Source organism: Nyctereutes procyonoides, unplaced genomic scaffold (genome assembly GCF_905146905.1).
Source record: "Nyctereutes procyonoides isolate TBG_1078 unplaced genomic scaffold, NYPRO_anot_genome, whole genome shotgun sequence".
Lineage (NCBI taxonomy): Eukaryota > Metazoa > Chordata > Mammalia > Carnivora > Canidae > Nyctereutes > Nyctereutes procyonoides.
The window spans coordinates 114,655,497-114,667,816 of NW_026575125.1; the positions used below are offsets into that span (position 1 = coordinate 114,655,497).

The 12,320-nt window shown below is 43.8% G+C and overlaps 1 protein-coding gene across 1 annotated transcript in view; it reads left to right on the top strand.

Moving 5' to 3' along the window:
* The first annotated feature begins 1,670 nt into the window (after nt 1-1,670).
* Nucleotides 1,671-12,320, top strand: part of AFF2 (ALF transcription elongation factor 2) — a 316,910-nt gene continuing 306,260 nt past the window's right edge. The window contains exons 1-3 of the mRNA XM_055338134.1: nt 1,671-1,845; nt 2,863-3,001; nt 3,538-3,658. Coding sequence (XP_055194109.1) covers nt 1,671-1,845; nt 2,863-3,001; nt 3,538-3,658 — 435 coding nt within the window. The remainder of the gene's footprint in view (nt 1,846-2,862; nt 3,002-3,537; nt 3,659-12,320) is intronic.

The following is a 12,320-nucleotide window of genomic DNA, read 5'->3' on the forward strand; positions in this document are numbered from 1 at the left end:
CAGGGCTCATTGAAATGGGCATTCCAAGACCTAGGCTGGGGAGAGAGGGAGAGGGAGAGAGGGAGAAATCAGAGAGGCCTTTGGTTAATTCAGAGTAAAGTGAATTGGGCACCTGGGTGGTTCAGCGGTTGAGCATCTGCCTTCGGCCCAGGGCGTGATCCCGGGGTCCTGGGATCGAGTCCCGCAGAGGGCTTCTTGCAGGGAGCCTGCTTCTCCCCTGTTTCTCTGCCTCGCTCTCTGTGTCTCTCATGAATAAATAAATAAAATATTTTAAAAAAGCGTAGAGTGAGCTGTGAGTGGTCGTTGGTTCTGATGGCACCCTAATGTGTGACACACTGTATTCTGTCTGGGAGACAACCAGCTGAGAGGACATCCTAACTCAAGCTGAACTTTTGGGCTCAACCTTCCAATAGGGAAGTGGGTTTTCACACTGATAGGACCCACGTCCTCCAGTCCTCATCAGAGTGAATAGGGTTGAATGGTTCAGATTACTGAACTAATTCAGATTCCTGGCTCGAGCATTTCTTCATGGGCTGTAGAACCCTTCCATGCTTTGGAGAACAAGCCCAGGGGCGTCAGGATACCTCACATCGTGGCGGGGTTGGGGGAGACATATGCTTTTCCGTGGCCCCCGCAGGGCTCACCAGTTCAAACGCAACCTGCCTGCATCCTAAGTAAGAACTTTAATTGAGTAGATAAAGAGGTCCTCATAATTATAAACTGCAGTAGGTATAACAAGAGGCTAAATACATAGCTGTGGTTTTAATTAGCTGGTGCTTCAAATTAGTCCTTTTGGTTTCAGTCGGAAATCGGTGACGTTCTGCACTGTGAAAGCCTCACCACCATGTAGCCCCTTCTCCATTATACCTCGCCCTGGGAAGCTTTCACTACAACGCCCTGCTGAGCGAAAGAGGAAAAAGTTGGAGAGATTTGGTTGCCTTCCAAGCGCGGTGGTGCTCTGTGGAGATTAAATCCATTCTTGCCAGAGATATGAGAATTAACTGTTCTTTGTTATATGTGTTAAAAAATGCAGCAGGCAGTTTGCTTGCAACAGATAACACCCATGTGCACACTCAATCTGCTATTCACATTTTCGTCTGGAATTTGGTAGCTAATGAACTGAGGCAAAATGGAGCCAAGAGCCTCCTCGCAAATCAAACCCGGGTCGAAAGCGCCCTAAGTGCCCTGACTGCTGGCCGCTTGCAGGGTTGTCCTGCGAGTTGATGCACGTTTCCTTTTCTTCTTCTTCTCCTCCTGCTCCTCCTCCTCCTCCTCCTCCTTTTGCCTTCCAGGTTTTAATTATATCTTTGCCTTGGAGGGGAAGAAAGGTAGTTTGCAAAGCCAAGAGACCCGAGTACTTCGGTTCTCTTCATGGGAGGATTAAATGTGATCTATGGGCCTGTCATTCTGGGCTGTCAGGTGCACCGAGGGAACAGATCGCTAGCAAACTGACATCCTGCTTGCGTTGCTCAGAAGCGTGAGGTTTGGGCTCTGGTGTTGGGGTGGAGCAGAGTCATCTGCTGTGGCAGGAGAAGAAATTAGTGTCTTCTTTTGCAACCAACCTTCGTGGTGCCCGCACTGACTGCTTTGCCCGCCTCCACCCCAGGACACCTTCTCCCTCTTACGTTGTGACACAGCAGTGATGGGCTTGGGTTGTGCACCGCCAGCGTATGGTGTTGGAGTCTGATCCCATGCCCCGTGTGCAAGGTCTGAAGACGGGACCGTCTCTGGCTGGTCACACTTCAGCCTCCAACACAAAGATGTGGGGACCCACAGCAGCCGTTTGCGGCTCTGATCTCACCCTGTGCCCGGAGAGGAAAGAGGATGCCAGCAAGTGTTATACCTGTGGGTGGTGTCTGAGACTCCAAAGGACAGTCTGCCTTCTAGGATCTGGACTTGGCATCTTCCTTGACCAGATGGGGTCCAGATGTGGGGCCTGGGCTTCGTGTGTCTTCCCCAGATGGTGATAACACCTGCTGAGCACTCTCATGACTGGTCCAGCGAGCTCCTCTGTGCCTAGCATTGTTCGTACAGGGAAAGCATAATGTACGTTTGGACAGCCTTTCGATGTTGCCACTTTTTTTTTTTAAATTGGAGAAATGAAGTGTTGTTGATTCTGGAGACAAGACTATCAAAGTCACTTTGAATTTGTCAGTTCAAGGATTCCTGTGGAGAAAGAGGGATGATGAAGTGTAGTGGCATCTCGCACTCCGTGTATATCAATATCTAGTTAAGCTGCCATGGATATTTCATGCTCTGGACTCTTATTTTGTAAATTAAAAGTTACGATCCTCAGGAGCAAACTAGGCTACCAAGGATAGGCATTAAGGTCTGGGATGTATTCAAAACCTGTCGACTATACTCTTCTATCAGTGTATCTCTTGTAATTCCTTTAGCTATTATGTTCATTTGCATACCAATTATCTAATTAAGTCTTAACATGGCAGTATTAACATGGGGAAGGAAAGCAACATTTGTATAGCACCTGCTAGGCATTTTACATACGTTTATACAATTTACACTTGGCCCCGTATATTTGCTCACTTTGGGTAAGATTTCAAAGCAGAGGGGAAAGAAGACCCAATGGACAAAATAAAATCCACCACTTGTGAGACGTACAGATTTAGTGTGATATACACATCCTTGCATTCCCAATGAAGAAAACCATTGCTTCATCAGGAAGCATTTCATTGTATAAAATCCCAGGGCCTGGTGTAGATCTTCAGGATTGTCTGGAAGCTTCTGTACTGATCCTCCAATGGGAAAGCCTGAAACGCCACGAGTCACAGAGCTACGCAGCGCTTATAAAACACATGTGCCTTGAGGTCATTCAAGGCTTTTGACATCTTTCATTGTTAGTAGTTTGCCATTCAAGCCAGACACCTTTCTTTGTGAAGAGCTTCCTCAAAAGGCTGTCAGTTGCCTATGACTCAAGCTATGGGCAGAGCAAATCGACAGCACCACCACAGAAGAGGAAGCGTGAGCGAATGAGTGATTCAGGGTTTTGTCAACTTCCAAAAACATCCTTCAACTCTCCTGTGATTTTGTTACAACAGGCGAACTCTGGCTATGGGCTCAGGACAGAATTACAATTGGTCTGGGACATCTCAGTTAATTCCTTTCCCTTGGGACTTTGTAACATCTATGAATTCTGAGCCCTAAGTGGTTGGCAACACAGAGCAACTTGAGTTCGGTACCATTCTGCACAGTGGACTGACTTTGGGTGTGGGGGTGGGGAGCCTGCAATTGCCAGGAGTATTCAAGCAAGGGCAAGAGGAGAGGATTCTGGAAGACTAGCAGGCATGAGTATGGTCTCTAATAAGCCATTTTCTATGTTCTTCCGTATTGCAAAGAGCTGGTCAAAATCTTAAAATCATTTGGGAGTCAAGAAAAGGTTTCTCTGCTCTCTGTGTGACGTATCCGTTCGGGTAGCCTTGGCTTGTATTGTTTATCTTCTTTTTGATAACAAGGGAGATCTGAATGACCTACATGACTAATTAATCTTTTTCTCCTTTTGTCTTTCTCTTTTCCTCTCAGCCACTATGAACAAGACCGTAGTGCACTTAAGAAAAGGGAATGGGAGCGGAGGAATCAGGAAGTCCAGCAAGAAGACGATCTCTTTTCTTCAGGCTTTGATCTTTTTGGGGAGCCCTACAAGGTAGCTGAATATGTATGTAATTTCTCTTTCTGGAACATGGTTGCTTGTTACGTTTTTGAACACGCTAATCAACATTTAATCTATTTTTAAAGCTCCCAGATCATTTCCAGGAGAATATATTTGACAAATGAAATCTTTGCATACCCTGTACTGGGGGCAATTGCAGCTTTCTGAAGAAGTCTTCAGAGACCAATTCTGTCTTCTTGGGGGAGTACCGTCAGATGTGGACGGGACTAGCGAGATTCCCCATCTCAAAGGAACCCTCTCCCGCCCAGCACTTCCTAGAGTGGGCAATGCCTTCTTGGCGCTTGTCCCCACTTTGACTATCAGCAAGGCAGCCCCTGAAGGCTTCATCAGAAGGTCAATGGCTCTGTGTCTTTTCTCCTCCCAATCAGCGCCATCCACTGCCGGCAAGGCCACTGCTTTCCTTTCCCATGTTAGGTTGTTAACAGCTGTGGAGTGGTTTGAGTGCTCTTTGAAAATCATTGTTCTAGGACAAGGGGAAAAGCCAATCATTTTTTTCCTGGTGGTTAATCATCCTGCATGGGGAGATTGCCTCAGCCAGGGAGGGGGGTGAGTATGCCAGGTTGATTGCCTAGTGCTATCCTAGCTGGTTTGTAGCTCCAGTAACACTCATGCCACTATGTCTGCAAGTACTGATTTCACAATGACTGCCTCTGAACTTTCTATTTTGGGTGGGGCTTGGGGGAAGGATCTTGTGGAATTGCTGGCGGCTGGTGAGAGTTTATTGAAATTTAGTAGCAGTGTCATTTTTGTAATGAAACAAAATGATATAAGAGTGAAGACAACAATCCAGGACAGTTTTTGAGAGCCATGCTCTTACAAGGGCACCAATTAGGGGACAGTGACTTCTGGAAAAGGAAATGACAGCATGGGCACAGATACCACTTTTTGGGTGGAGAGTAAGCTGTTTGGATCGGTGACCAGTGAGACCAGAGTCTTGCTACCTTGTTCACCATAAGTAAGCAGCTCTTGACTGAGACTCAGGTGCCTTCCAAGTTCAAGAAGTCTGACCAAGAAAGAGAGTTAGGTTACCTAAACTACTCTTCTCCAATCTGTCAATAGTAGTATGATCCTTAAAACAGCACTTTCCCTAGCTCAATTGATTAAATTTACATACTACCTTTGAATGCAAGTATTTAGTGATGTGATGAGTTTAGCAGACATTTGTTGAAGGCCCGCTATGTACTAGTCATGTCTTAGACCAATGTAGAAAGAGGAATAATGACTTTCTGCCCAGTGGCAGACCTCCTCACGAACGAGGGAAGGCACGAGTGCATGGTATCTACAGAGATAGGTGGGGGACAGGATAGCGGAGACTTGGCACCTTGTGCCAAGGAGTTTGGACACAATTCTGTACCTGAAGAGAAGTCACTATAAGCTTTCAAGTAAGGGAATGGCCAGAGCAGACAGAGAATTTTCAAGACGATGTTGAAAATGTGTTGAGTTGGTTGGAGGTGAGGCAAACAAAAAGGCAGATAGAGAAGATTTGTAGTTAGCTAAAGGGCGTTCATGGCAGGAAGGATTTCAGGCAGAGCAAGGAAGTTGACATGACAAGACTGGGGATCTGACCGGATGCAGAGAAGGCAGGACAAGAGTGAAAGATTCACATATTTTCGACTTGAGTAGATGGCAGTCTCATCAACAGGTTGTTCAGGAGGAAACAGGGTTGGTGCTTGCAGAGAAAAAAAAATTCTGTTTTGAGCACGCTTGGTTTGAGATACCAGTGGGACTGAAGGCAGATATGGATGTAGGGATCTAGAGCTAGTGAGAGTGCTCAAGAGAGCGAGTTAGGTGTTAGCAGGTAGGTGGCAGTGGAAGCTGTCAGATTATTGAACAAGAAGGACAAAGATTATCTTGGGGAGCAACAAAGTTTAAGCAGTGAAAGAGATGGCAAAGTAAAGTCCAGGAACCTAAAAAGGAGTGAATGATCACAGAGGTAGGAAGAGAACTAGGAGAGAATCCTTTAATAGAAATCAAGGGGATACAGGGTTGTCTGGAGGAGTGATTTGTTATTTGTGTCCCAGAGGTAAGGAAAGGTCAGGACTACAAAGTGCCTGTTGGATTTGGTAGTTAAGGGAGGTGGATCAGTGACTTTAGGGAGAGTTGTTTTATTTGTTGATGGTGGCACTCATTGTGGGGAGCCAAACTGCCTGGGGTCTGGGAGTAGAAGAAATGTGAACACGTTTAGAGATTTATGGGAAGGCCCCAATGTCAGTCAAGAGGGAGAGGGTGAAGGGACAGGAGGAAGAGGTGATGATGAATGAGGTAGGCTCCCAGAGCAAGCACAAAATCAGGAACATGTGAAGAGTGATCAGCCATAGGAAGATGTTGTGGCCTCCATTTTTTCCAGAAAATGGAAGAGAGGTTAAAAGATGGTAGATGCCTTCTCCCTTCTTGAGGAAGAGGAATAACCAGATGAGTTTTACACCTCATCTTTGGATAAGTTAGAAAAATGAGCTTTACTCAGAGTCATTCTTAAAGTTCAAAATCTACTCCATTCCCAATGCTCTTTCCATTATGAGGTGTAGAACCCTTGGTTTATCCCCTTCATAACTTTAAGTCATGCTGAATTAATGGCCTTGTACCTCTAAGGTAAGGGCCATCCCTTGTTAACAAGCCTGTAATATAGACACGTATTTATTTTTAGATGTAAGCAGTGTATTTCTGAGTAAGCAGTTAAAAAACCTGCTATCACCATTTCCAGAAGTTTTCAAAAGTCATCTGTCTCACTATGACAAGGGTATATCAGGGATAGGCGCTAGGTGGGAACATTTGTCTAGCTCAGGGCCAGGCCTATTGTGTGATTAGTAGCCTGTCACCATTATGTTTCCTGATGGGGAAGAGCTGTTGTTCTTTAGTCAAGACTGTATAGGAGAGAAATTAAGCTAACAGTTGATGACCTAGTGATTCTCTTTCTTTCACCATTGCTTTGATGACCAGCTGCCATCTTTGCTGTGTCTGTGTTCAGGATTCTCTGAGAGATCACTGGAGAGTATGCTTTTCCTACCCCCTTCCCATATTATGATACTAGAACTGCTGTGCACCTCCATCAGCTCCCTAGACCTGGACTGATGTGGACACCCTTGGAGTATCTGGACATGCCAGTGGCAGGGAGAGTTTTAGAGCTGGCCCATGGTCTGTTGGTAGAGACAAAGACATATCCCAACCCTTCCTTAGGGTTGTGGTGGGGAATGCTTATCAAATTAAAAATCACAACTTCTGGTGGTGGATCAGGACTTTCAGGAAACTTCTTGCCACCCTAAAGCCTAAAATGTGGTCTGATCAGTTGTTCAGTAGTGTTGGTAGTTCATGAAGTAGCCAATGAGCAATGGTCCCTAAAACCCACTGCCCTTTCTCAGCAATTAGAAGAAACTGTGATCTCTCATCATCCTGGCTGATTTCTTTCCTTTCATTGCTTCCCCCCCACCATTCACAGAATGGAAAGAATGTTGACCACCCTTATATTTGGTTGGTGATGGGTAACTTCTCTGGGCAGCTGCTTCTGTCACTTATAACTCAAATCCTACTTTGTGCTATGGTGTTGAGAAGGATGTCTTCAAAAGCACTTGGAAAACATGAAGCTATATGACATGTGTAGGCTAGTGTGGGAAGACTGGGCGAGATGAGGATGAGGAACTGGCATGTATCCAGTGCCTGCTGTACACCAGCCACGTGCTGGGGCTTTATATGTGCCTGGTTAGTCCTTATGACACCTGGAATACTCATTTTCCTCATGTTGCCCACGAGGAATTTGAGGCTCAGAGAGGTGAGGTAGCTTCTCTACAGCTTCATATCCGTGCCAGTGGTGAATCTAGACCAAGTTCTGTGTGGTTCAGTACCTGTCACAGGAAGCTGTTTATCCTCCCACTGGAGGTCAGAAGACCTGATAAGCTTATTACCTACCTACCTCCTGTGGGACTTTGATGAAGAAACTTCATTCCTCTGACCTATAGTTTCCTCCTCTGTGAATTGAATAATAATACCTGATATGAAATAATCCCTGATAATAGTAATAATAAAGCAACAACAGCAACTAACATTTTATAACTCTTTGCACTCTACGAGAATGAGGAAAGCGAGGCACATAGAGATTAAGTGGCTTACCCAAGGTCATTGGGGTTGAGAAGGTAGAAGCCAGAATGAGATCAGAGCTGCTCTGCTGACTCACTTGATGGTTGTAAGGATCAAATCAAACGAGTTGGGAGACCTTGCTTTGAAATCTGGAAAGTGCCATACAAGTTTGAGATATTATCGTTATTATAATTAAAGAAATAGCAACTTACGGCTTAAGAGATTAACTGAAAAAATATTACAATTAGAAAAAAAAGGAATGACTAAATCACATACATTAGCCACAATGAAATAAAGGGAAAAAATGAGCCTCAAAACTTAACTTATTTTGCTTCTTTTTATCAAAAAGAAATATGATGGTACAGTCGCCTCCTAGCGCATTAGTCTTGCAAATGAACTTCTGCTACTGATTTGTAGATAGCATTAGAAGCAAACTGAGGCAACTTTGCGTTTCTTGGAGTAGCGAGAGGAAAAAAGCTTAAATGGAGGAGTGCTGTTAGTCATTAGCCGCAAACCAGACATGTAATTTATGCCTGAAAATACTTGGAAAATGCATTTCCTTGATGATGGAGAAATTGTGATTACTTAGAAAGTAAGAGCTGCTGAGGTTACCTTTGAGAATCAACCAATTATCTAGAACGGGAAGTAAAGAATTGGCCTATTGAAAGAAGCCTGTAATTGATCGAAATGGCTAAATTTCATTTTTGCCATGTTTGTAATGTCTGATCAAGACTGCCAAGAATACCTTGCTCCTTAATAGGATCACTGAGACTCTGGAGGGTGAAAAAGAACATTCAGTGTAAATCAGAAGTGGCTGTTGTGTATAATGAGAGTCCATTGTGTAGGTTTTCTATCCGGTGGCTCTTATGTGTACATCTTGAGAAATTTAAAAACTGCTTGACAGTTACCCAGCTCCAGTGGTGGAAAGACAGGGAGGCGACCCAGGCGACCTGGACTGTACTGTTAATTATTTGGAGATTGTTAAATGGTGGACTTTTTGAGGCTATCTGTGTGTCCTCCGTGCCTTACCCTGCCTCGTGATTGTTTGACTTTACCAGTATGTGTCTTAAGCATGACTATGGTAATTTCTACTTGTAGCCACGGCACGTCTATTATGCAAAGCATATGGATCTTCCTTCAATCAGCAACTCAAAGTGTCGCCAGTGAACTCAACCTTGAACTGCCTGCCGTGCAGTTCCGCTCACAAGTCCCTCTGAGGCCATTGCTCTGTGAGGAAGCTAGTATAAGGGAGTTGACATCCCTTCATTCCTCCAGGTTCTCCCAATTCGGCCCCTGTGTCATTTGTGCACAGGAAAACCCCACACCTGGAGCTATTAGCCTAGCCCCTAACTCCACATGTAGATGTGTCTTCACTGAATTAGACGTGAATGCAATGCTCTTCCTTTAATCATCATAAGAAAAAGCCACATGAAGAACATCATTGCATCTTCTGTAGAATTGGTGCTGAAAAAAATGTTTTATTGTTAAGTTTCTTTTTAAAAAAGATTTATTTATTAGAGAGCGCACACGTGTGTGTGCATGTGCAGGGGAAGAGTAAAGGGAGAAGGAGTGGCAGATGATCTCAGTCAGACTCCATGCTGAGCTCAGAGCCCAACATAGGGCTCCAGCTCACGATCCAGGAGATCATGACCTGAGCCAAAACCAAGAGTCAGACGCCTAACCGGCGGAGCCACTCAGGTGCCCCATGTTCAAAGGTTCTTGTAACTGAACCAATAAGAATTCCTTTTTACATTTTAGTATCTGGAAATCATTTATCTTATTTAATAAATTAAGCTATGCTTCCTTCCATCAGACAAAGAGAATTCTGTAAGCTCTGAGCTTTTCCTTTTTGTCTTCGCTACCAGGGAGCTCAAAGTGCAATTTGATGTTCAGTCACGGTAATGGAATCAGACTGACTTTTGCTTTTCTATTTACGTACCTTTTACTCCAAGCTGTTTCAAAGCCTTTATTTTGATATAGGTAGGGTATGAATTATAATTTGATTCTGTTCGTGTTAGTAACAGTTTTTTTTTGAGTGCTTGATATACACCTGACATGGTGCTAATAAGTCTTGAGGATATAAAGGTGAACAAAGGGTGGTCTCTGACCTTTAAGAGCTCATACTTATATGCAGGAAAATAAATCATTACTGTAGTATACCTTCAATGGTGGGAGGTTGATTTTTCTAGACCTAGTCAGAGAACTTTTAATTTTCCTCTGATTTTATTTATGTAGCTATAGTTTTAGACATTGGCCAGTTCTCCTAATTTCAAGCATATTTTAAAACCTGGAGATGGGAAAAAAACTCTTTGCATGCATTGGAAACCCAGAGCATTATAACAGTAGAGGTAAATTAAGAGACATTAAAACCTAATCAAGGTTCTCTCCATTGAAGAAAAGATGAACATGTCCCTTTTATTTACTAGTGAACAGGAACAGAAATGTGACTAACTTGCTTGCAAGCAAATGAGTCTTAAGGTTCTTGAGTCTTGACCACGTTGGCCTGGAGAGAGTGAGTTACTTTGTGCTGGTCTCTTTGACATCTCGAGGCACAGTTCTGATTCTGTAGAACTCAGTTTCTTTTTTTTCTCTCTCCCCCCCCCTTTTTTTAAACTCCGTTTCAATGGAAGTTCAGGCAACTTTTAATGAATGTCCAGGAAACTTCCAATGAAAGTTCAGCCAGTTGAACTTTGAGCTTCCTGGTAGCTAAGGCAAAAAGGGAAAAGTGCTTATCTTACAGAATAATCTTTGAGGGAAGGAAGCACATCCAAATTCATGAAATGAGGCAGTGTAAAACAAAGGCATTTAACATGGAAAATGAAATGGTGTTGTCTCCCCCACCTTGCTGGGTCAGATCCTTGAAAATAGTCAAGTACTAGTGTTCATTAGGCCATCATCTGACCTAAGAGGTTAACTGTTTGAGGGGCCAGAACAAGTTTGCAAGTATCTAAAACTTGCATCAAATTCTTACTGGGCGCTCAGCACGATGAAATCTCTTCATTTTGAATGAAGGGACTGAATGGGGTGGGGGAGACTGGGTTTTGGCTGCTGCCCAAATGTTTTGTCACAAGCCACCATGGAAGGAAACCACCACATCCAGAGTTTATTCTGGCCTTAGCTGAAGAGTAATTTGTGCCATTAAAATGGACAAACCTAGGGATTTTCAGGGAATGTAAGTGATTTCTACCCATTCTCTATCTATTAAGTAGGCCTTTCAAATGTACTTCTGAAAATGGAGTGAGCGATTATCCAGCCGAGGATTATATGGAATATTAATTGTTTAATCACTGCTTTAGCACCAAGGTTGCATGTGATGCAATATCAGATGTTCTTGTGGATAAGAAAGGTGAAACAGACATTTATTGGATTTCCGAAATTCCCCATCCCCAACAGGACCCTTTTAGCAGATATTGAGCATACTTTTCCTTAATCTCTGGAATCCTATTTCCCTCACTGCCCTCATTTCTTTGGAAATGTCTTATATGATTTCACACATGCTATGATTTGGATACCGCATACAGTACACGGAGATCATGTTAACAACGAGGCCAAGGTCACCAGTTTGATTACTTCTCTGGTTGCTCCTTCTTGGTATCCTTTGCAGGCTCCTCTTCTTCTCTCGATCGCTTAAAAAAGGTTGATACATCCCAAGGTGGCCTCCTGAGCCTGATCTTCTCATTCTGTATTTTCTTTCTCTGGGTGATTTCATCCATTTCCAGCACTTCACCCTCCATTCATCTGCACACTTCCATCATCACATACAGAGAACAGCACACAGCCAGACAGCCTAGGTTTAGACTGAGATCCCAGACTTGGGTAGGCACACTCCCTGTGTATTGCCAGGAGCTTGGTCTGAGTTAAGGGCATGTGAGAAATCTGAGATGTTAAACATCTGCAGTGGAGGCTGTACCAGTGGGGGGGTTGTCACCCCTTCCCATGCATGGAGAGCATGCCCATGGGCTCTTGGGACCTAGAGGCTACATAGGGTGGGTGTCTTCCCCATCCAGTGGTTCTGCTGCCACATGGCTCCACGGATGCCTGTAGCCTTGTGTCATTGCAATGACTCGTACCAGGGTAGTGCAGCCTGGGTACAAAGAAGTCCTTTGCCCTTCCAAATACAACAGCTTGTTTTGAGAACACCTCTGTCTTGTAAAGGGAATAGTAAGAAGTCACTTTCAAAGATGAACAGCTGAGCTTTCTTCAAAATCTATATGCCGTTTCCAAGCATATAGCTGTCTACCATTTTCTAGTTATGAAAGCCGTGCTTTCTGTATTACAAAAACCCATGCGGCAACTTAATGATTTGAAAAACAGCCACAGCCATTTTAGCAAGATTAGTATTTCCTACAGGGGATGATATAACCGGTCTGTTGATTGTCCATAGAATGATTTAGTTGCCAACATCACTTTGGAAATCTGACTTTGTTTTGATTTACGTAGGCAACAGTTTGAGTTCTTGAACAGTTTTTTTCTAGATCATTGAAAAGACACAGGAGAGCTTGAGTCAGTGTTGATGAACAATTGCACTATTTCAAAGTAAACAAACATGAATCATCAATATATACAC